Here is a 25632-nt window from a genome sequence, read left to right as displayed (position 1 = left end):
CTCCTCATTGCCATCTTTAGCATAATTCATAGATTATGAAATTATATATTCTGCCATATCCATCTACGTGGCTTGCTTGTCACGCTGTTTCTTCATTTAGCCGAATTCTGATATTAGATGGTAACTTTCACCATCAATGGTGCGAAGGCTGTTTTTTAAGTAAGGATGCTATATTCGTGCTATCCACAAATGCGTCTGATCAGTAGCAGTAATCTGTCACTATCAGCTTCCTGTATTTCTTTGTTAAATGAAGGCTTGGTATGAGTCTGGTTGTTCGTTTGTCGTATGAAGCACACTGGGGGGGAAGGGAAAAGGAGTGTGGGCTCCCTTCTAATCTGCACAGGTACCTGAGCAATCCTCCTCTGCATGGTTTGCATGATAGTAAACAAGTCAAGCCTCCTGGTTGTCGCCTTTCTGCTATTTGTATTGTACAGAGGCACTCTGTTTTTTTTTTTTTACCTAGAATTTCAGAGGGTATCAAATGTTGCTCGTAGTCCAAAATCATACTGCCAGGTGCCTCTCTTCCTGTTAAGCAAGCTAGTCATTCACACTGTCCTTCCAATGCTTTAGATAATAGACACTTGTAACTCAGTCTGTCAACTTGTGGTCAGTGTTATTAGAAATGGCTTGCTTGTCTCAAGGTGAGGGCTATCCCCACACAGCTGCAGGCCCTGCTTTAGGCAGCTGCTCGTTTCTGACTCTCCGGCTTCCCATAACAGAGGCAATATCTACCAATCATCCATATGGCCTGACAGTGTTTTTCTTCTTTCCGCACTGTTGACCTCCCAAATGTCTGTGGTGCCCCGCGCTCCCCACCTGCACCTCATGCAGTGAGTTAGTAGGTGAAGCTTTCCTCCTTCACTTCCTGTTACATTCCCACGGCTCGCAGTCACCACAACCCGCAGCACTACTGCAGGCTTCTCACTAGGAACTGACCACTCATGGGGCCTAGCTCAGGCGAGGCTGTCACTTCTGGACCCTCTGCAAAGCATGGTATGGCCATACCCTCACTCACCTGCAACGTTAAGCAGCTTCAACATCTTTGGGAAATCAGCACGCAGTTCCAGTGCACGCCCCCAAAGAAGCCCATTTTGGAGCTAGCTCTCACATCCTGGTCTTCTTAATGTCATAAGAGGAGAGGACCCCGTTGGATTGTGGGTGCTGTAACATGGCAGATCAGTCTGGTAACTGTTCTTCCAGAGGGTTAAGTAAGGTGCATATTTTAATACTTTGGCTGCATAAACTAATGAATGTTCGATGGGGGACCATCGTGACAAATTGTTCACCAGCACAATATTCGGCACCGTTGTTGATGCATGTCTTATACGAAATGGAACTAACAGGATAGCCTCTAAATTTAGCCCGAACAATATGTTTCACCAAGACAAATAGATTTTCAGTATACTGGGTTTGCATTATAATTGCTGTTTAGGTAAAAGGAACATATCAAATCAATTTTTACATACACTTCAATTGTAAAGGATAGGACTGCTTTTGAGGCAAACAGTTTACTGTGTTATTCATTACTTATCATTACTCTTTAAATAATCTGGATTTGTGAAAAACTTCTTTGTGCTTGTCCTTATTTGTAAGCAGCAAAAATGGTTCATCATGGCTGTGCACGCCAATGAGTACAGTCATGTTCTTTCCTATAATGGCTCTTAACGTCATTGCATTTGAACCCTATTCTGACACGCTATTAGGCTGAGTGCAAACTCCCAAGTTAAAAGAAAGATCTGGCATTCATTAGGGTCAAGCTTGCGTCGCATGCGCTTGCGAGACGTTTTAAGAGTCAGAAAAGGGGTCGGAGCCCCGTTCACGTCACGTCAGTTGTCTTTCATTGGTTCATGGGCTTGCCTGTTAAAATCTGCTTGCTTTCATTAGTGGAAGGCACGCATATGTCATGCCTTTTCCGGTGGTTAGCTTTCCTCGAGCGCAGCGACCAAGTAATGAAAACATGCGAGGCTCGCTGTTTCCTATCCGGTTTGTGGACTACTTTTTATCCTTTGTTCGCAGCGTGATCTCACTTGGCAGAAGTAGAGCGCTTTGCATAACATCTACGATGTTACATAGTTAATTGCACTTTTGCCGGTTACGTAGATAATTGCGCTTTTGCCGATAGGTTTCCTTACGAGTGAACTCTAACAGCGCAATCGTGCTGTTTTTTTCTTTCAATGTGGAAAGAAAAATCCGGTTGGGAGTTTACAATTGCTAATAGCTGTAATGCGAGACCCTAGTGCATTGCAAATGCTTGTTTTTATATGCTATGCCTCTGCCGCCTTCTGAGCAGGGAAAATACCGACACCTTTACTTAAAATGCCAGGTCTATCTAATAGGCCATGCTTGCAGTGCATCTACCTATTCAACGTCGTGTAATCGAAAAATATTCTATTTTATATTTCAGGTGACAGTAGAAGAACCGGAAGAACCACTGTACCCTGCAGATGAATTGTATGGGATAGTAGGGGATAACTTGAAAAGAAATTTTGATGTCAAAGAGGTGTGTATGATACTCATTGTCTCTAAAATACCCATTAAATGCGCTCTTGTACTTTGAGGGATCCAGGGCCAGAACTGTGATATTGCTTCATCCATAATGAGCCAACAGTCTCAATAATACATCAGTCATAATATCTGTGAATCATGCTGAAAGGTGATTAGATTAAAGTTACCCTGCCAAAGGCTTTCCTGGTACTGGGTATGGAGGATATCACCCTGCGGTTAACATAAAGAAAGCAATCTTGCAGATTTGAGCATCTTTTTACTTCAAGGTTGACTGTACTTCAGTGTGACACATATTATTTGTTTGCACACTGATATATATATATATATATATATATATATATATATATATATATATTGTTAGACCTGACAGCCTTAGGGTAGTCACCCCTAACTTTTTGCCTGCCTCCCTCCACTTTTTGGACACTGTTTTTGCTGGTTTATAGATTCTGCGCACTTTACCCCTGCTAACCAGGGCTAAAGTGCATATGCTCTCTCCCCTTAAACATGGTAACCTGGAATCATACCTGATTGGACTATTAATTTACTTATAAGTCCCTAGTAAGGTGCACTTTATGTGCATAGGGCTGGTGAATTAAATGCTACTAGTGGGCCCGCAGCACTGGTTGTGCCACCCACTTAAGTAGCCCCTTTTCCTTGTCTCAGGCCTGCCATTGCAAGGCCTGTGTGTGCAGTTTCACTGCCACCTCGACTTGGCATTTAAAAGTACTTGCCAAGCCTAGAACTCCCCTTTTTCTACATATAAGTCACCCTTAATGTGTGCCCTAGGTAACCCCTAGAGCAGGGTGCTGTGTGGGTAAAAGGCAGGACATGTACCTGTGTAGTTATATGTCCTGGTAGTGTAAAACTCCTAAATTCGTTTTTACACTACTGTGAGGCCTGCTCCCTTCATAGGCTAACATTAGGGCTGCCCTCATACACTGTTGAAGTGGCAGCTGCTGATCTGACAGGAGCAGGAAGGTCATATTTAGTATGGCCCGAATGGTAATACAAAATCCTGCTGACTGGTGAAGTCGGATTTAATATTACTATTCTAGAAATGCCACTTTTAGAAAGTGAGCATTTCTTTGCACTTAAATCCTTCTGTGCCTTACAATCCACGTCTGGCTGGGCTTGGTTGACAGCTCCTTGTGCATTCACTCAGACACACCCCAAACACAGGGTACTCAGCCTCACTTGCATACATCTGCATTTTGAATGGGTCTTCCTGGGCTAGGAGGGTGGAGGGCCTGCTCTCACACAAAGGACTGCCACACCCCCTACTGGGACCCTGGCAGACGGGATTGAACTGAAAGGGGACCTGGTGCACTTCTTAGCCACTCTTTGAAGTCTCCCCCACTTCAAAGGCACATTTGGGTATAAAACAGGGCCTCTGCCCTACCTCATCAGACACTTGCTGGAGAAGAAACCTGAACCAGAAACTACATCCTGCCAAGAAGAACTGCCTGGCTGCTCAAAGGACTCACCTGCCTGCTTTCTACAAAGGACTGCTGCCTTGCTGTTGCCCTGCTGCCTTGCTGAACTCTTGTCTGGCTGTGAAAGTGCTCTCCAAGGGCTTGGATAGAGCTTGCCTCCTGTTCCTTGAAGTCTCAGGACCAAAAAGACTTCTCTCTTTTACTTGGACGCTCCGTGCGCCGAAAATTTCGACGCACAGCTTGTTTCGCGGCGAGAAAAACGCCGCACTCCGACGCTGATCAACGCAACGCTCTTGGGACGATCGAAGATCCGACGCACGGCCTCGCAAGGACAACGCCGCCCGACCTCTAGAGGAGAAATCGACGCAACGCCTGCCGTGAGATCGTAATTTCGACGCGCAGCCCCGCAGACCGACGCGCAGCCGGAGAACAAGCAGGAAAATCCACGCACAGACCCGGGACATCTGGTAATCCCTGCGATCCACAGAAAGAGACTGTCCGCGCGCCGGAAAACGACACCCGACTTCCCCGCGTGGAAAATAACGACGCAAGTCCGTGTGTGCTGGGGAGAAATCGACGCACACACCCTTTTTCCACGCACCTCTTCTCTTGTGGCCCTCTGAGGAGATTTTATCCACGCTAAACCAAGTACTTGTGCTTGAAAGAGACTTTGTTTATATTCTAAAGACTTAAGACACTTTATATCACTTTCCAGTGATATCTCTACAATTTCCCATTGCAACTTTATTCTTTTTGACCTACAATTATCCTGATAAATATTATATATTTTTCTAAACACTGTGTGGTGTATTTTTGTGGTGCTATATGGTGGTATTGTATGATTTATTGCACAAATACTTTACACATTGCCTTCTAAGTTAAGCCTGACTGCTCGTGCCAAGCTACCAGAGGGTGGGCACAGGATAATCTTGGATTGTGTGTGACTTACCCTGACCAGAGTGAGGGCTTTTGCTTGGACAGGGGGTAACCTGACTGCCAACCAAAAACCCCATTTCTAACATATGTATATATACAGCGTCTAACTTATACTGTTTAAAATCCATATTGCTATTGACTTCTGAATCACCTTCTTCCAGTAACATAAGGAAATTCAGGACGATTTTGTGTATTTCCTAAGCGACTGTTTGTTAGTAGAATGGAAAAAATCTTTGATAACAGAAGGCACATTAGGTGCAGTTGTTTTTGTTTTTCATTGCTTGTTTTAATAGATGGTCACTGTAAACCTGGGAAAGCAAGACTGCCTAATGCCACTTGCACCAAAATACTATTTTTAGCAGTACCATTTCCTACCACTCTGTTCGCTGGGTTATAGAACTCTAAATGGCAGATGTGCCTTTAAATCAACCCGCATTTTGCACGTACATTGCAAAGTTTAGCTCTTCTGTAATTCATTATGTTTGGGTATCCACTCATAACTACCCCAAGTGAGCAATTTTCAAGTGCAACCCAGCTTGATTAGCGACCATGGAAGATTAACCTTTTTTCTCTCCCCAGTGGGTAGTAGGCTGCCACATGTTAAAAGAATTGGTGACCAGTAGGACGTATGTGTCCTGTGTAGAATAAAATGGTCTCCATTGCCAACAGCTCTATAAAAAAGAGGAATTGATAAAAGCCATAGCAATGGGGTAAGTGAGCAGCTATCATCACCTTTCCATTGATCATCGTTCACGGAGCAGCTATTCACCCTGTTCTCCCGCAAGATTGGTGTCACTCAGAATAGGCACTCAATTAACTCAAACCATGAATTGAGAGCGCTGAAGCAAAAACTGAATAATCTCCTGAGAAAGGCCCATATTAACAGCACTTACCCCAGAAGAGTAGAAGAGATATGGAAGGCAAGGAAGACCTACAGAGGCAAGCTACGGGAAAACGCAACGCAAGACAAAACAAGGGCAAACAGTGGATTGAACTCCACAAAGCCTCAAAAACAAACAATTCTACCAAATTCTGAAGAATGGCCTAGAAAAGATCAAATGGAAACAATCTAAATGCGTCGCTGTCCATTCAAACACACAAGTGGACACAATATATATCCAATTTGTTCAGTACACTAGCTGAAGGCTCAGGCATGGTCCCTTTGACTGAACGAGGATGGGAGCACAGTGCTGAGTTTTAAGGGTACTGGACATGCTTCCCAAAGTGTTCTTAGTACCACTCACTGCGCGCAGGTGCATCAACACAAGCTCGTCCGCTTAGTAGCTCAAGGGAGCCTTTTCAGACGAGGGCGAGAGCACACGGTCTCACATCCCGGCACTTAATTTACCAAATGCGTCATAGTAAACGCAGTGCATGATGACACTTGCTTCCGTAGTAGTCTTTACATTTTCACCGTTGTTGGTGCAGCCTATGCTTTCTAACTTTAGACATATGTTTCTGGATTCACTCCATCAGTAGAGAGAAACAAGTTCTATTGCGCATTAATATTTAAAGACCTCTTAGCCACGTGGCTTGATAAAACCCAAACTCAGTACTACAGATGCCTGTTCCAACAGCCGGATGTCACCCACTTTTCCCAAATACAACTGGAATTTGGCCTCTGCAAACAATTAACTATGCTTAAAGCACAGTTCTTGGGAAATTGTGTTAAGCTTAGAGTGGTCCCCACAGGAACTCTTAAAGATGTGATAAGGTTAGGCATTCAGGACAAAAAGCTCCAATGGGAACATGACATTGAACTCTTGGACCCACCTAGCGTTCTTGAACAGAACCTGCCGCCGAAACTAAGTGCCAAAATCCTTACCAAAAATGCAAAAATAAAATTGTACAAGGAAGATTGACCAGAGTTAGCTCTGAAGGCAGACCTGTTCGCACCGTTTTATCAAGACGTGGGGAAAGCTGTGCACCTATCGGGCCCTTGGAACGTAGCTTATAAAAAAAGAACTCATGAGACTGAGATGTGGATTAATCCCCTTAAAAGTGTACAAATGCGGGCACCTAAAAGGACCCGCACATCACAACTGTAGACTGTGTAATTACGAGAGAGACTCGCTAATGCATGTTGTGTGTCTTTGCCCGAGTTTAAAGAACTTGAGGCGTTACTGGCTAGGAGTAAAGCAATGTACAATAGCAATAACTACATGTTTGCGCGGAGCAAATGCACAGCTCTCAGTCAGGTTTGTGAAGTTTCTCAGAGAAGCCCTCAAGATAATGAGCATGAGTTCTGTTGATAGCTAAAGTTGCAGAATTGTTTCGGTGAGAGGTTTTGCGGCTCAGTGATATTGCACAGTGCACTTTAAGTGGTTTGTGAACTTGATGTGCCCTCTTGGTGGATAAAGTTGCAGAATTTTCTCGCCTTCCCAATATTGGGTCAAGACTAGAACGTGATAGGTTTTGCGGCTCACTGATATTTCAAAATGCACCTTACCAATTTGATTGAAAAATTGCAATGCCACCACTAGGGTATGCTGCTCATTGTACAGTGCAATTTATTACTCTGTTTTATGGCTTGATGTCCCGTAATCCAAGATTTAAGCAACAAATAAATTCTACTTGGTGACTAGTTATTATGAACTGTCAGAATTGTTCAGGATGGAGGGTTTCATGGTGTTTGAGTCACGTGTTCTTTGTTGATCCAGCAATTTCAAGAACATTGGCAAACATAGCTTTGGCACAATGCACTTTATCCTGCTGCACTTAACTGTTGTTGCCAAATGGTTGAGTCGGTAGAACATACAACCACAAAAGTTTTTTTTTTTCTTTTTTTATATTGTGATTTTAGAGCTGATTGAAAAGGATGAAAAGAAAACACATTTATTTCTTATAGGTCATTGAATATGTAATTTAATGACTGTGGAAATAGTTGATCGAGGGTTGCAGTGCCTGGCGCTCAGAATAGTTCAATTGCATTGACTGAACTGGACAACTATAATTTTGTTCTTTTTTGGCTGCTCTTAAATTGGAAACAATAAACATTTTGCTTACTTTTAGCTGTACTAAGCTGTTCCATATTCTTCAAGAGTTATGATATTTTAAATGTACTTCTGCTAGATATTGTGATGCATTGTGGCAGTCTGTAGTATTTTGAGCTACAGTCATCATACCTTTTTATCATTTGGAGTTATTTTTGCACTGTGGAACCAAGTATAGTTGGGTGGACGTGTATAATAACCTGTTTTGAAAGACACATTTAGAGTCCTTGCTCAAGGTGTTCAATTTGATACCCAAGCTATGGAGACTACATTCCAATCAGTTCTCTCCAACGTTTCAGGGTGAATCGCACCGTCACGACCATCTCCTTAGTCCTGGGACCTTTTTTAGGAAAAATCTAAAAAGTGAATGTTTAGTTTAATTTCTGCTTCTTGTCACAAATTGTCAGTTCTGCTCTGTCCTTCTGAATTCTTTTTGTAATGTGAAAGCAAACCCGAGGCAGCGGTTGTATTGTGCCTGGTCTAGAAGGCGGAAAGGGTAGCAGCAGATGTTAACCTCTTTTGTAGAACTAAACAATGTTGTGTCTGGAAAATACATATCGTTGCTTTTTTATTGGACCACATTCCCTTTTAGATGGTTTAGTTCATATAAATCCAAAAATCTGTATACATATTGGTTTCAGCAGCAAACTGGATAAAATTGCAAAATTCCAGAAAACCCTGCCTCATTATACTCCTTCTTGTATACCTTTAGGTCATTGCCCGGATCGTGGATGGAAGTAAATTTGACGAGTTCAAGGCATTATACGGTGACACATTAATCACAGGTACAGCAATTATGTGTATAAAGCATGCCGTGTGGATCTGATCGCTTTGAGGCTATGCTTGCTGGGAATTTCAAGAAAAAGAGAAGAGTACTGTGTGAAATTTAGAGCGCGTGCTTTGAATCTATGCTTTGTATGAAATGCCTTCTAGTTAGGAACAGCCAGTGTAGCCACTTATCTTTCGCTTCGTCTACAAGCCCTTCGCCTTCTGCCTTCACCTACAACCAGAAATATAGATGTGATTCATACTTCAGCTTGTAGACCAAAGTGATAGTATGCTAATGGCCCCATGTATTGAAAATAATATGAAATATTACTTCATCGTATAAACCCACAGCTAGATAGCTGCATTACGTATCATTTATTTGCTATAAATATACATTTTTGGCCTTTCTCGTTGTAACACATTAACATATTTCAGAAAATTTCACATATTGAAAGCATAACGGTACGGATCAGGTGATGACAAGAGCTATCCAAATGGTCTAATTAAAAAGGGAATCAAAAAAAGAAAAGCCTATAGGTGTCGTAGTGAGGAGTTAGTGAATAAAACGTAAAAAGAGTCAACTTAAAAAAAAAAACTAAAAAAAAAAGCAAAACAGGAGGTGGTCTAAGTGTTATGAGCTATGATCTGTTCTTCATTGTGGCACAATTACAACACACTGGTACCTTGGCTTCGAAGTCCCAATCAGAGGGATAGTGATATCAGCAGTGTCCTGGCCAAAACTATATTTTGGGACTGTTGCTCAGCAATGAGATCTATCTCTAGACTCTACTACATACATTACTGAAATCAGTACATAAGCTGTGCCAAAAGCGGACTGTCTTCCCAACCTGCTGTTACTGTGCACGAGAAATTCATGTCCGCTTAATCAAAGTAAATATTTCACTTTGGGAAAGATACTTCATCACTGCACGCGGACGCTTATATGATAGTGGCAATCTGCTCAACTTTAACAAAATGATGCAAGAATATGGAGTTCATCCGGACCACTTCCTGTCATATGAACAACTGACCTGTGCAGCATGGTTGAACTGGGATGTAGGGGATTGTGGAACCTGAGACCAGTTATGCAGGTGCTGCAGACCTGCATAACTGATACTGGGTGATGGGAAGAAAACCATTTCAATTTTTCATAGGGCATTACTGGATATTACCCGTGAGTGCTTTGCTAAGCAGACTTCAGTCGAAATAAATCCTTGAAAAGGACATCAGTGACAAAGAGTTGGTGCAGGATGACCGCATGTGCTGCACTAGTCTCCAGAAACAGTATATTAAAGTTAATACAATTAAATTCCTTACACCAAACCTATCTGAAGCCTGCCAAACTGAGTAATATATACAGTGCTTCCTTAGGCCACTGTCTCAGATGCTGTACATGCACATGGTGTGAAATTGCCCTGAGCTACAGTTACACTGTGATAAGCTTCAACAGGACATAAACATGACTACTGTGTGCCACCGAAGTAGCTCTTCAGAAATATGTCTGTGATTGCTCCCACTTTCTAGTAAAAAAAAAATATGAATGCAGGTTTGCAAATCTGGCCCTAACATTAGCAAGGGATAGCCTAACCATGTGTGGAAAGCAAGACATGTTTCATTAAGAAAAACTTGGTAAGCTGATGTTATCCTCTTGGCATCAGCGGATAAATCATTCCTATACAAAATAACTAAAATCACAGATAAATGACTGGCTGTTAATGCTGGGAGAGACCCCTGGATAACGTCACACAAACCATGGCCACACACCACGTAGTACCATTGATAAGCCCATAAATGCATAAGACTCAGGCCTAGGGATGAGGGAGTTATAAATATTAGGATTACAGCTAGATAACATACCCTAAGAGAAGTGTCTGACCTATGACACACGGGGCACCCAGTACTTCTGAGTAACTGACAAAGACCAGTTGTCCAACAGGCATTGATCATAGCCCACTTTGTGGTCCAATGAGTATGTGCACACTGGTCTGACCACGAGTATTGTAATCAATATCTTACCCATACACCTTATTGCTGCACACAGTGGTACTCCTTACCTTCTTATTGTGTGGGCTTTCTCTTATCTTGAATGCATTAAATCAGGATTACTTGACAAACAATGTTTATTAGCATTTTATTGTTAAAGGGACGGGGCCATGGGGAATGACAGCCATAGAGGGGAGTAGTGTACACTTCCCTCAGTGTGCATGTGTGTTTGGGTGGCTGTCTCAGGACGGCCAAACACACATGTGCACTGAGCTCTCTCTGTTGGGTTGGAGAGAGCAGGCACAGGCTCCCAGTCTGCCTGGGACCGCAAAGCCAGGGCGCTCAGGCCAATCTTGACGCTGCTTTCATGCTGCCAGCAGTATGAGAGCAGTATCAAGATTGGCCACAGGGCAGGCTGGGAGCCTATGACTGCCTGCAGTGCAGCAGAGAGCAGAAGAGCGGCGGTGTTAAGGTACCTTTTCTTCGTTTTATTATTTCTTTTTTTTGTTCTCCCCACCGCTCCTGCCCGCCGCTTTGTTCCGTCGCAACTGTTTAACCGTTTAATACTAAACATGTTTATGAGAAATTGGTTTATTGGTTGGAGGGGGGTGAGAACCTTTCTCAAGCAGCAACCACAATCTTTGTTAGTGTGAACCACAAAAGTCACTAATTAGCCTGTGCTGAACCCTCTGTAGCTTGGCACACAAGCAGTCTGGCTTAATTTTAGAAGCAAAGTATAAAGTATTTATGCAGCACTCAAACAGTAATAAATTGAAAACACAGCTCAATAAAAGTCCCACAACAATGTAAAAAATAGAATACAATTAATAAATAAAATGAGACCAAAATGACAAACATCCAATCAGTAGAACCGGAGATATGCACTTTTAAAGTTTTAGCTAGATATAGCGCTTAAAAGCACAAAGCACCACGTGCAGTCATCTGGTCATGCTAGATAAGGGAAAGTCATGAGTTTGGGCTGACCGCGATGGAAGGCGGGCCAGATACAGGGACCAGGTTAGTTCAGCTGAAAAAGATACCTACTCAAAGTCTGGGACGAATAGGTCCGGTTGCAATGTAGGAAGCCGCAAGGAACAGGTAGAGCGTTGTGGATGGTCGTCTCTATAGTGTGAAGATCCATTTGGGTGCCACAGATGTCATTTCTGGAGCTTTGCATTGCAGGTCATTGTGGGCTGTCGCTGCTGTAGCGCAAAGTGCAGATCTTGCATTGATGGTTGTCAGGCCCGTTTGTGGTCGCAAAGAACCCAAAACTTACTTCCTTCACAAAGGAGTGCACTTTGATGCGAGCCAAGGGTCCAGGTCCTGGGAAAGCACCTCTTGGGGCTCACAGATTCACTCTAACAGAAGACAGCAGTGCTCAAGCAGATCAGCTGGCCTTTTACAGAGAAGCCTCTGGACAGGAGATCAGCCAACTGACCCTTGGAGTCACTCAGGTTAACCTGGGTTTAATTGAGTAGGTCCAGTCTGCCTTCACAGAGAGAAGGGCAGGAGGCCTTAAGCAGCAGTGTAGTCCTCTGGAGAACAAGACAGTCCTCAAGCAGCAGGGTAGTCCCCTGGAAAACGCAACAGTCCTCAAGCAGCAGGGCAGTCCTCTGGTAGCAGTAGGGCAGTCCTCTGAGGAACAAAAGAGGCCTTAAGCAGCAAGACAGTTGTCCAGGGAATGAGGCTGTCCTTCTGTAGTCCACAGGTCCAAGAGTATTCAGTGGACTGGTTCAGGAAGTCCAATATTTATACCTGTTGACAGCCTTTGAAGCAAAGTTCTCACCTTACCCTGCCAAGATTCCAAGTAGTCTGGAATGACAATAGTCCAGTGTCCGGTCACTTTATGTGTGTGCTCAAGGCAGGCCTTTGAAATGTAAGTGGAACAAGGAACATGTCCCCCCTCCCAATCCTGGCAGGAGGGCTCATCCTGACAACATCTCCTCTGTGTCTCCCTGTCCTTTAATAAACAAGGATCACCTCCCAAGCTTTTCACAGGTCGTGTGACTCAGGACCCAGGCAGCAGGCACCAAATGGTTAAGACAAAAAAATGCTAGCTTTCTAAAAGTGGCATTTTCAAAATTGTGACTTAAAATCTGTCTTTACTATTAAAGGGGATTTTAAATTATAATTCATTTGAGTCCATGCTTGACTTGCCTACGCTGTCTGTTCCCAGTCATAAGTTAGCACTTATTAAATGTGATAAGGTAACCCAATGTTCTACAATGGTAGAGATCAACCTTACAGTATTTAAAACACATTTAGGAGTTTTTACTGCTGTGACATGTAAAATGTAAACCCACATTTCCTACTTTTAAAATACAGTGCACCCTGCACTATGAGCCTTTGGGGCATAATTTAGTGGTGATCAATATGCATTGAAAAAGTAAGTTTAGGCATGCAAAAGTTTTATTTTTTTAGATCGAATTGGCAGTTTTAAAACTGCACAACATGCTACAATGGCAACCCTGAGAAATATTTTAAAGGGCTACTTAAGTGAATGGCGCAATAATTGCCGCGGGCCCACTGTTAGCATATCATTTACAGGCTTTGGGTACATATAGTACCAAATACTAGGGAATTATAAGTAAATTAAATATGCTAATTGGGTGTAAGCCAGTTGTACCATGTTTTAAGGAGAGTGCACAAGCGCTTTAGCACTGGTTAGCAGAATACAGAAAACAGGAGCAGTGAAGGCAAAAGGTTAGAGGAAGACCACACCAAGGATGGCAGTAACATTGAAAAAGTCCAGAAAAGCTATTTTCACTGCAGCAGGGCCAGCTGGTCTACAGGAACGCATTGGCATACAATAGTAAATTTAATAATGTTATCTCGGGCTACGAAGTAGGTGCTAATTTAACTCTTGGGCTTTTTAGAATATTTTGTGCAATCCTAATTCAAAGGTGAATTATGATTTGTAATTCATATTTTATAATAATAATTTTAGAAACTTAGCTTTTCCCTGACTAAATCCTCCGCATGCCCGTTTGCATGAGCCAAATTGTCACCCAGGAAATAAATAGCCCCCTTTTTGAAGTGTGAATTTGCTCCCAGGGCTGAGACCAAGACCTTCGGAATGGGGAGGTGTTCTGTTCCTCTTACAGGATGATCATCTGGGCTGGGCTCGGGAGCTTGATGAACTTCAAAGAGGCTTTCCCTGTTCCAGGGAACTATTAGCTGACTCCTGGGCAGGGACCTTGTTTGTTTCCCTAGTCAGACAGGCTCCAGTCCCAGTAGGAGAGGAGCTGTTCTCGGAACTGATTTAGGGTCACCATGGAGGAGTTGCTTATTTCCCTGTCCACACCCCTGAGGTGGGCACACAGGCTCTGAACAAGAGGAGAATCTTTTCACCATCTTTGTTTTAGGCAGAGAGGAGCACTAAATTTATATTTTTGCAGTAGGTAATACAGGAAGTGCTGCAAAGGTTGGTAGAGTTTCCCCATAAAAACCTTTACCTTTAGTGGGGGTTCATTAGTTATCGCCACCCACAGGCTGGTGCCAGCCATAAATGTGACGCAGACAACACCCTGCTCAGAACACCATCTGCCCCTGCGGCAGAACAGAAGAGGGCTAGACCTGTTGTCTGTTTACTGAGAAGAGTATAGACAATGGAACCTGCTTTTCCTCTTGCATCCAGACCAGCAAAATTGGACTCCAAGAGTTATAAGGCTGACCTCCTCTTCTAGCACAGGGACACAACCAACTACAAGAGGCCTTTTCTGGAATTGCTGAGCAGGCAAGTTCCAACCGGAATCTTGACTCCCAAGTGCTGTCCCCAAGGTCCTGGAACTTTGGCTGGTGTCAGTGTACTTCTCCTAACTTTTCCTGAAACCCAGGTCGTGGAAAAATTTTCACTACAAAGGCCTCTGGCAGACCGGAACCAACTAACCAATCTGATCCAGTGAAGGTGCATTGCAGCTTGGCTAAAGATTCAGATTTCTGTTGCTGAGAGCTTTGTTGCAGCAGCAAATTCTATTCATCAGGCCCGCGCGGCAAAGGTATTTCGTCAAGTGGAGCTCTCTTTTGCTACAACCTGCCGTCTTGACCCTCTAGAAGATGCCGAACGCCAAAGAAATGACTAAGTCCGAACCAAGAAATCTTTACCAGGCCGAGGTGCCAAAAGAATCCGGGCAGCAAGAGATCTTTCCTGGGCATCAAATTAACATTTCTCCAGCTCTCATCTTTCCCACCAAAAGTCAATGACTTCGAGGCCTTGTTGAGCAGCTATGCGACAACGTTGGGCCCTTTTCAGCCACAGCCTGCTACCTTGCCCTGCTGAGGATTCTTGACTTGCAGTCCATAGACGAAGTACGACTGGGTTGAACCTAGTTTCTATATCTGACCGCACTCTATTGCGGTTGGCTTTAACTTGCCTCTAGGTACTGGTCAAGCACAGCCAGATGACAGTTGTTGGCTTGTAACACTTTTTGGTGCCATTTTCAAATCTAAACTTTAAAAATCTATGTTTTCCCTTATTGGATTTTGGTATCGTTTTATTATTACAACAGACTACCTTATTAATAATGACACTTCCTTATGCAGTGATGCTGCATCTGCTCTAGGTGGGGGAGGTATTTTGATTATAGGGTTCAGTACCATCTAGGGCTGTAGTAAGACATTAAGGTGTCACTTGTGGTATTTGTGTGTGTGTGTATGTTAAATATAAAGAAAAAATACGGACTGGTCAATAATTTGAGTAGTGTTGTTGCATGCCAGCAAAATTGGGACGCAAGCCAACACCACCTTGCTACCTGAGAGAGTCAAGTGCTACAATGGGGTGCATGGTTTCCAGTTAAAAGAGAATTGTGGTGTTATTGCTTCCGTAGGGCTTGCATCCTTCACAGATCATATCCTAGTTTCTTACAGTTACCATGCATGAAGAAAATAAAATTCAGTAGCAAATCAAATCAATATATGTTTTACTCCAGGATAATTAAGGGGTGAATAATAAAAAATATTTTAGATGAATGTTAGAGCTTGCTGGTGATCGGCCGGCTAGACAATTCAGTAACAGTCTAATGTTGATTGTAGTATTTATGCATGACTTTGCATTTTCAAAGGTTTTGCAAGAATATTTGGATATCCAGTTGGTATTATCGGAAACAATGGCGTTCTCTTCTCCGAATCAGCAAAGAAGGCAAGTAAAGTAGACCTCATTGTTTTAGATTTTATTTAGTCTCTACTACTACGAACCAAGAATTCAGCTACTTAAGATTCTAAAGTTGTTTATTTTTCGAGTTACCTTGAGTGCCTATAGTGCAAGTTCTAGTGATATGACAATCAGGGATGGTTAGGCATGTCACTGGATGCTAGAAATGTTCTGGGATTAAGCCAAGTCACTAGATCAATGCACATTCTGTTTCTTTTCTTTTTGGTAACAAACCTGGGGCAGTGTGCAGTTGAAATGCAGTGACCTCAACACAGCGATGCAGGCATATCACAGTAGAGCAGAGAGGAACAGCAGCACAGATAACTCTGAAAGAGGGCCTGTATAGTGTGCTTTGTTCACTCAAATTAGTGTCCAATGCTGGTTATAATTTTGTGTCCATGAGTGACCAGGTGTATTCATCACGTTCTCAACTGCACAAAAACTGAAGTGTGAAGGCCATTCATTCATTTTCGTACTAGCAACTCCTGATATATTATAGACTTTGAAACACATGACAGTATTATCTTGTGTGTTATTGTCATTTACCACTAGTGTGGCAGGGCACCACTGCTATTTCGTTCCGTTTGGCTAACTCAATGTAATAAAGTGCCTCTTTATGTACAGTCACCTCCATTTTTTTTGCCCCAGTGCTGATGTGTATGACTGTTAGTGGACTGGAAGTAACCAGGCCCCAGTGCATGTGCTTTCTCCCTAAATTGATCTGGTGACATGGTGACTCCCTGACTGGCAAGACTTTACCCCCTTATAAGCCTCTAGTAAATAGTCCAGAGTACCCAGGGCATAGGTGGTATGGGGTCCCCAGGGCTGCAGCACAAGTTTATGCCACCCAAGATGACTCACACAAATTGCTGATGGCAGGCCTGCCACAGCAGACAGCCAGAGCAGTACAAACTGCACAAGTTTGACTGTACCCTCACCATGAGGTGCACAGTCCCATGCACTGCCTTTCTTGTATGTCAGACACCCTTAAGATAGGCCTCTGAAACCCAAGAGGCAGTTTTTATTATATTTAATGCTCTTTATGAACTAAGAGACAAGTCAGTAGTCATGTAAACCCTACACATGTCCTAGATTCTTATTATAGATGGAATAACATTAGTCTACTATATCAAACATGAGAGGTGCTTGTAAAGGGCACACTCTGAAATCATGTTGTTTATAAGACACTCATGTGTGACGATAAAGATAAAAGAGGCTCCGGAATACAATATTTGCTGAGGATCACACAGTTTGGACAAGCATAGCCAGTATTAATTCCAGGTCATTTGTTTTCTCATTTTTAAACTCACCTACCGGATGTGCAATTCTGTGTCCCTCTCTCTCTTCCGTTTACATCAGTGGTCACTGTTTTGTCAATCATGCTTAGCTCTCAAAGAGAAGAAAATGGCACAGGCATAGCAGTCCCGCCTTCGGGCCTTGAGGCTCAACTACCAAGGCAAGAATGCATTTATTCGGGCAGTGTCACACCCCAAACGTCCCCTCTGAAGCTATATCCCTGAGAGAAAAACAGAAATTGCTAGCACACTAGACGCAAGAGTTTATACTAATGTCATTATGTGGGGCAGCATTTGGGTCATCTTGGGGATATTCAGAAATAGTCTGTTTTTTTTGTCTTGTGCTAGAGCTTTTTATTTGTTTGAGCAAGGGATGTGGGTATATGGACTCTGGACCCAAGCCTACCACTACTGTAGGTAAAATATTTGATAACACAGTTGGATGTAACATCAACGGTTGAGTTTCCAGTAGGCAAGAACAGTAGATTTTAAATAAAACGTCTCTGCCTCAAAACCCACTAGCCAAAGAAGAAAGACCTTACACAAATTGTCAGTGGCACACCTGTTTATTTGTTTATTTTATTGATAATGCACATGTGCTGCCCACTAGAGTTTTATTGCTCCTCTGAAGGGTCAGTGATGAAGTCAATGAGTCAACCCACTGGTTCCAATTTATGACATAATACAAGTTACTGTGCAACTGGTTGTTCATCTTTTAATAGGAGAATATGGTAGTGCCCCAGTTCTGCTGTGGTGTGACAAGAGTACCCACATTTGCCTTTAGGGTGGCTACATCTCCGGATCTACAGGAGCCATTCAATTTTTTTCTGTTGTCAGTGGGCACCCACAGGACTTTAGCACTCACTACCTTCAGCGAGTCCTGCTGAGAGCGGGACTTTACAGATAGGGCTTCCAACTTGACTTAAAACGCCAGTATATCTAGTACCATGCTACCTACAAAGGAGTGAGCTGGAGATATCCTGCCTAACTGATAAACAGATTTTGCGGAAGAGAAAGTACAAAAGAGCACTTTCAGGCTGGCATGTCAAATATTCGTACCATCATTCCCAAGGAGAGTCCCCATCCTGGGTACTTGTGTGTTCAGATGGACCCCACCATTCACCAAGTCATCTGAGTCGGAGAAAGTGAGAGAGAGACATGCAGCTCACACTCAGAAAGGCATTGCCCGACAACCAGAAATTGGGTACATCTTGGATGATCCCAGTCATTCGAGATGCACAGAAAGATGTATTAGAATGTGCATTGAGTAATGACCACGGTCTAAGATTCCATCCATTCTACCCATCACTTTTATTTCTCTGTTGATGAACTAAACAATGAAAAGATGCATCACTTTAAGGGACCAATATGATTGTTGAGTTCACAGTAGAAAAATAGGGTAAGTCAAAATCCGAAATGCACAGTTTTTCTCAGTTATGCATGTGGACTTCCAGCTCAACAATATGAGAAAGTCCTAAATGGAGTGCATAACAATAAAAATAATATTAGTATGAAACAAAGTATTTTTTAGTTTAAATGTTGGTGTTTCTTTCTCTTTTGCATTTCAGAATAGTAAATGTCACACAGACCTAGTAGCTATTTAAAGATGTTGGGGTGTATATGTTAATTTTTACTTTCTCGTTGATACACGTATTTGGGAATGAAAGTCAATATGTCTTTCACCATGCATCTATTGATAGGTTAGCAGTTGTCGAGTTTGGCTTGATCAAATATTCTCTTGCTATTGTATTATAAGTCATTAGTTTGATTTTATTTAGTTGCAGAACACAATAATGACTGTCAGGTGAGTGCTGGTTCTGTATAAGCAAGAACTACAGCCAGGTTGACGTGGGCCTCATGTAAGACTGTTAAAGCAAATATCCAGGTCTTCAGAAGATTGCGGCATGTTCACCCAGAAGGGTATCTTGGCGCTGAATAACAGATGTTTACAGTTACCCAACTCAATGGTACTTATCCGAAATGACTGATCTGAACATGTAGTAGGGTAGTTTGAGAATTACACCTTTATTTGAAGAGACACCAAGTGAAGTGATACATTATCTCTCCATTATCTTCTCCTGAAACATAAATTGAGTCTGACTGCAGTATTTTGTATTGACTGCTGTTAGGAAATAAAAGGCTTGACTTAGATCTTGGAGGTGTTACCGCCAAGCCGGGTCGTCGGCGGACCCAAGAAAACTGTTGAGCCAACTGTGTTCTGCCCTCCGTATTTAGATGTTACAGTTCTGCAAGCAGATTGACTGGCGAAGGATTGCTGACGGAGGCAGATGGTGGCAGATCCCAGTGGACTTTGTACAATGGCAGGGGCTATGGAATAGAAGACACTCACACTCACAATTCCAGCACAACCCGTACATGCTGAAAACACATATTGACTTACATCCACGCCACAACATACACACACCATTGACACTGCACCCACACATAACGCACCCACAATAACCAACACAACTACACACTCAGCTACACACTCGCACACAAGCACAACTACACACAGCAAGACAATGTCTGCCACACAACACTCACCTGAATGTGTCACGTGATGACACAAAATACACAACAACGATCTCACATGCAAGTGACACACATACAGACACAACCACACCACCCACTCCAGCTCCGTCCATCTGAAACAGCCAGTCCACACCCACACACTGACCCATACATAACATATATTACAAACTTACCCATACATGTCTCCTTGCACTGCACACACAGGGACACTGTTGTCCAATATGAGTGTTCTGTTATTGTGGTGCCAGCATTCATTTTGTATGTGTGCGATATGGGTGTCTCTACCGGTGTCGGTCATGCCACTGTGACCTTCCCCGATGCCGGTGCAGACATCGACATTCCCGACACTGCCCGGTTGGCGTTGATCCCATACTGAAAGCTGACTCTGACACGGAGCCAGACCAGCGTTACTCAATGCCGATTCTGACTTCGATGGGGACCTTGCTCCCTAGGTTGGACCCTGACCCTTATATGGGTACGGTGAGAGTATGGAGGAATACCAGTTTGTGGATCCCATAGTCTGGGCTCAGGATTTAGGTGAAGCCAGTGGTCTAGATAACTCCCTTGGCTACAGAGGAGGGGCGTCCTACTTAGTGGTGGTGAGAAGAGCAGGCAAGGTCCTGATCCTCGAGTTGTCGTCTTTGGCTATAAGGACCAACCTCCTGACTGAGTTGCTTCAGCCTGGGGCTTCTTCTTCAGAACACCTATTGCCCTTCAATGAAGCCCTTACTCATGTCCTGCTGGGTACATGGTCCCATCCCAGCACAGGGGCTCCTGTAAATAGGACAGCAGGACAAAGTTCATGACCCCACACCCCACCCCACCCCTGAGAGCTTGGTAATCCAGGCCTTTACACCCTCAGGCACATTCCCTTCTGCACCTCCAGATAGGGAATGCAAAAGACTGAACCAGCTTGGAACAAAAATGTTTTCTTCGCCAGTCTGACATTGCGGTCCGTTAACACTGCATGCCTTTTGGCCCGTTACTCCCATACCTTATGGGACACAGTTGCGCAGGTGCTGCCACAGGTCCCAGAGGAGGCCTGTGCCATTCTCTCCCCAGCTGTTGATGACGGGAGAGATGCAGCTAAGTTCACAATCCGATGTGGGCTGGACACGACTGACTCACTGGGAAGATCAGTTGTGTCGATGGTGGCCATGAGGCGCCATGCCTGGTTGAGGGCGTCTGGCTTTTCGGGGGATGTCCAAGCTCCATTCATGGACATGCCCTTCTAAGGCACCGGTCTCTTTGGAGACAAAGCAGACGGCGCTCGAGCGCTTTAAGAATTTGCGAGCTACAGCTCGGTCGCTGGGCCTCGCGGTTGCCCCTCACCCCCTCAGTCTGTTTGTCCCCCCTTTCGTGGCTACAGAGGAGCACCCAACCACATCCCCTTCCTTATAGCTGCCGTGCTGCGCATGCTGCCCTGCCTCTGCGCGGCCGGGGATGTGGGATTCAACGTCCTTGTGGATCACCAAGTCCACCTTCCCCCACTGCAGCCTCTAAACCTTCCTAGTCTGACGCTTCCCCATCTCACACCAGTTGGAGGCAGGATCCGCTATCGCCTGTCTCGCTGGGAATCCATCACGTCTTGACAGGTAGGTTTTGCAAATGGTCCGAAGGGGCTACTCCCTCCCCTTTGAGGCTACCCCTCCATCCATGCCACCATTCTACACTCTGATGACGGAGGATCACCTGACACTTTTCCGCGATAAGGTTATGGCTCTTTTTGCCAAGGGAGACATAGAGAGGGTCCCTGTGCCGGAAGCAGGTTGTGGTTGGTATTCGCGCTACTTTCTGGTACCCAGAAAGGACAGGGGCCTCTGCCCTATCCTAGATCTCTGATCCCTCAATCTCTTCCTCAAAAAGAAGTTCAAGATGTGCTCTCTGGCTCATGGCCTATCTGCTCTGTATCCAGGAGACTGGATAGTAGCATTGGACTGGTAGGGCACGTATTTCCATAGTCCAGTCCTGCCCGCCCACAGATATCACTTGTAATTCATGGTAGGTCAGAAGCATTTTCAATTTACTGTGGTCCCCTTTGGCCTTACCACCCCCCCTTTGGGTGTTCACCAAGCATGGTCCAGAGCTCTGAGGGAACAGTGCAAAATCTGCAGTGGTGGCTTTTTAACTGTGATTGGGTCAAAGGCAAATCCCTCTCCCTTCCCCAACCAGATCTGACAGTAGTGACGGTCACATGGGAGAGGCTGTGATCAGAGGAGTCTGGTCTCAGGTGGAGTCAGAGCTCCGTATCAGTCTTTTGGAGCTCAGGGCGATCAGACTAGCATTGAGGCGTTCCTTCTCCCTCTCAAAGAGAAAGTGGTGCAAGTTTTCACTGTGGGGTGTGGTCGTGGACCCATGTCCGGAGGCTCTGGGCCTCCGGACATGGCTGGAACCTCAGAGCATATCCCTGGTGGTTCAACATCTGGCGGGCTCTCTGAGTGCCAGAGCAGACAAACTCAGCAATCAATGCCTGGTCGATCATGAATGGTGTCTCCCTCCGGAGGTTGGTGCACGGTCTCTTTCAGCAGTGGGGATAGTCTTGGTTAGATCTTTTCGCCTCTACAGAGAATGTGCAATGTCAATTGATGTGTGCGTTGGAGTTTCCATGGCGTCACTCGCTCTGAGACACACTTCGGTTTGAGTGGAACTCAGGCCTCCTGCGTGTCTTTCTGCCAATAGCACTTCTGTCCAGAGTTCTCAGGAAGATCAAGAACAACCAGGCCCAATAATTCTTGTGGCTCCAGACTGGGCATGAAGAGTTTGGTATCCTGAGGTCTTGAGCATGTCCATTGATCCTCCGATCAGACCGCCCCTTCAGAAAATTCTTCTGTCGCAGCAGCAGGGGACGGTTCTCCACTCAAACCTGTCCAGTCTGGAGATTGAGCAACAGCAGTTGACAGCTTTTGACCTTGCGCCTGAAATCTTCAACGTAATCTTGGCAGCCAGGCGTCCCTCCACCAAAACGGTGTACGCCTGTAGATGGAACAAACTTGTGGTATGGTGCACGGACAAGTCTGTTTATCCTCTCTCTGCCCCTCTAGCTGAGGTCCTTCTGTTTTATTCTTTCTTTAGCCCAGCAGGGCTCTGCTTTGAGCACCCTCAAAGGTTACTTATCTGCCATATCGGGGATTTGCGTGTTCACTCCACCAGAGCAACAGCTGCAACCACTGCTTAGCACATGGAGTTCCAGTTCTAGACATCTGTCAGGCAGCAAGGTGGGCGTCTCTCCACACAGTCACCAAACAGCACTACCTGGACACTCAGGTCCGTAGGGACAGGTACTTTGCCAGTTCGGTCCTGCAAGACTTCTTAGTATGATCTTGGTTTGCAGACCCACCTCCGGAGATGGTAGTGCTTGGGTATCTATTCTAAGGTAAGGAATCTGCAACTAGATGTCTCTATCAGATGAACAAGTTACTTACCTTCGGTAACAGTTATCTGGTAGAGATATATTCTAGTTGCAGATTCCTTATCAACTTACCTATCCTGCCCGTTCTATGAACTAATTTCTCGGGACAGGGACTTCCCTTTCAGAGCCCTAGTTTTGATGCACTAGGGTCAGTGTTATTCATGGCTTTGTGCTTCTAGCCTGTAAAGACGCAAGAAGAAAACAGAGGACAGCGCGCATATATGTTCCGCAGAGTCATATCCGACGAACACAATGCCAATGCCAAATGCAAAGTTGACCGACGCCACCTGGCTGTGCACAGGGGTACTGCTTGAGGAAAAAATCACCAGATCCAGACTGACGCTTGGGGGAAATACTAAGGTAAGGAATCTGCAACTAGACTATGTCTCTAGCAGATAATTTGTTACTGAAAGTAAGTAACTTGTTCTTCTTGGCGGTAAGGCACATCCAAATGTGCATGGTAGTAAGGGTGTCTGGGATTCCAGAGTCAGTCACTTTTCCCTCTCCTGTCGTCAACGAGGGCAGTGTTTCTCCGCAGAGACAGCAGTTCCAGGGAAGGCTTTCATCTATGGGACTACCAACATCTGAATAAGGGGGGCGGACTGTCACTGCGGCGGACGGGTTTTCAGTTGAAAAGTCGACAGCTGGACCATTACCACCAAGATCTAAATCAGGCCCTAAGTGCTTAGGGAGATTCTTGAGCATTGTTTCCATAGTTTAGTTGGGTAGAAGTTAATGTTTGAATTACCTTTTTACGACAGTGAGTACCAGTGGAATTTTATTTTGATAAAGGTTTTAAGCATCACAAGCTGGTGTCAGTATGTTAATTAACCTGGGCTTCATGGAATGGCCATTATCAAAAATGATGCCCAGATTGCATATGTGCAACATCTCTTACCAGAACAAGGTCTTCCCACCCAGGGATCTAATTTTGTTTTTAATTTAAGTACATTTTAATTCATCCACCTAGCTGGGTAAGAAAATCTCACCACAACATCTGTTAAGTGCTGCAGTAAGATAGGTGAGAGACAGTGGTGAAGGATAGCATGAGATCCAGAAGGATGAGGGCTGCCACGCTTTTTAGCTTCTGTGCATCAACAGATGCAACATTCACAGACGCCATCTCTTGAAAGCATGGAGATGGGTAGTCAATATACATTGTATGATCTGCCTTAAATTGTAGGTCTCTCCTGAAACAGTGCATTTACTGTCACTTGCAATGCATTTTGTTTACTTACAGAGGGCTTACAACCGGCCCATTGCTTGGCCTCGTTGTCTTGCTCGTTTGCTTGCTTCTCTTTGGTTAGCACATGCCAGCTTGACTTCTCTTCTTGTGTTAGGCCCTCCCCTAGAGCATGGCTCAAGTACTGCTTCCTTGCTCAGTGTCCTTTCACTATTGCGCTTTTGGAGCTACTTTTTTCCTATTGTGAAGGCACTCCATAAGAATGTCTGTTACTTTCTCCTCCTCTCGCCGCCCTTGGTGTTGCTTGCCTCCTCCTCCTGTTGTCTGTTGATTACTTCCTCCCAACCTCCTTCCACTGTCCGTCATGTTCCTTGCCACTTTCTGCCCTCCTCCTGCTTTCCCTGTTGTTGGTTGCCCCTCCCGCTTGCATCCCACACTCTGTGTTGGCCCTGGCCCCTCTTTTTTTGTGTTAATTGCCCTGTTCCCACTTGTTGTTGCTTGCCACGCCCCCATGCGGTGTTGCTTGCTCTGCCCCTCCTCCCTACCCCATGCGTGTTGCTGCTTGCTCCATCCCTCTCCTTCGTTGTATTTCTTGACCCGTCCCTCCCCTGCTTTCTTTGTTAAGGCAAGCTAATTGCGAAATAAATAGTAAGCTGTTGGATTTGAAAATGTTATTTGTGGTCTGGCTAGCATGATATTTCCTTTACTTAAATGCTGCACAATCACCTAGAAGAAGTTGAAAAGTTACTCCTATTTTTGCAGCATCCAGGTTTAAGGAAATGTTTGCATGCTTTCCTCTTGATAGATATTTGTTCTGTGTTTAACTTATATGGGACAAGGATGCTGAAGTCACAATAAATATGAGAATAGTTTAGAAAAAAAGGAGAATTGTTTTTCAAAATACACAATATCAACAGTGCAGGCAATGTTAATTGCATAAATGCTCATGATTAGTAACTTGGAATTATTTATTTCATGGTATGTTCACCAAAGTCTGGTGTTACATTCCCATCTCAGTCTTGTGTTCTAGTTGAGAAAGTTTTCTCAGTACAAACATATACACAATGGTATTTCCAGAGACATACAAAAGCCGAGCGTGAATAGTAGAGAAAAAACACTCAACCAACACTTGTTTCACCCTGTGGTGGCAGACAGGCCTAGAGCTTTCTGAAGACTGAAGAGTTAGACTACGGACATAAATGGACATAGAAGAGAAACAAACAACAGAATTAAAAAATGAATAAAAACATTCCAGTCTTCATAATAAAAGGTAAGTACTCAAATTCAAGACGAATACTCCATGTGAGACAAATACACACATGCTACAGGCATTCTATGATCATGATACACATATGATCAGAGTGAAAGTCGCACAGGCTCTTACCTAGCCAGGCCTCGTATCTAAACAGGGTCCCTGAGCTAGATACAGAGAGTAACACACAG

General features: G+C 44.2%; 1 protein-coding gene across 1 annotated transcript in view; it reads left to right on the top strand.

Moving 5' to 3' along the window:
- Window positions 1–25632, top strand: part of MCCC2 (methylcrotonyl-CoA carboxylase subunit 2) — a 310005-nt gene that overhangs the window by 116349 nt on the left and 168024 nt on the right. The window contains exons 10-12 of the mRNA XM_069224200.1: window positions 2405–2500; window positions 8580–8652; window positions 15679–15755. Coding sequence (XP_069080301.1) covers window positions 2405–2500; window positions 8580–8652; window positions 15679–15755 — 246 coding nt within the window. The remainder of the gene's footprint in view (window positions 1–2404; window positions 2501–8579; window positions 8653–15678; window positions 15756–25632) is intronic.

Source organism: Pleurodeles waltl, chromosome 1_1, assembly GCF_031143425.1.
Source record: "Pleurodeles waltl isolate 20211129_DDA chromosome 1_1, aPleWal1.hap1.20221129, whole genome shotgun sequence".
NCBI classification, from domain to species: domain Eukaryota; kingdom Metazoa; phylum Chordata; class Amphibia; order Caudata; family Salamandridae; genus Pleurodeles; species Pleurodeles waltl.
Note: the sequence above shows the minus strand (reverse complement) of the source record. Positions and strands in the feature narration are given on the sequence as shown.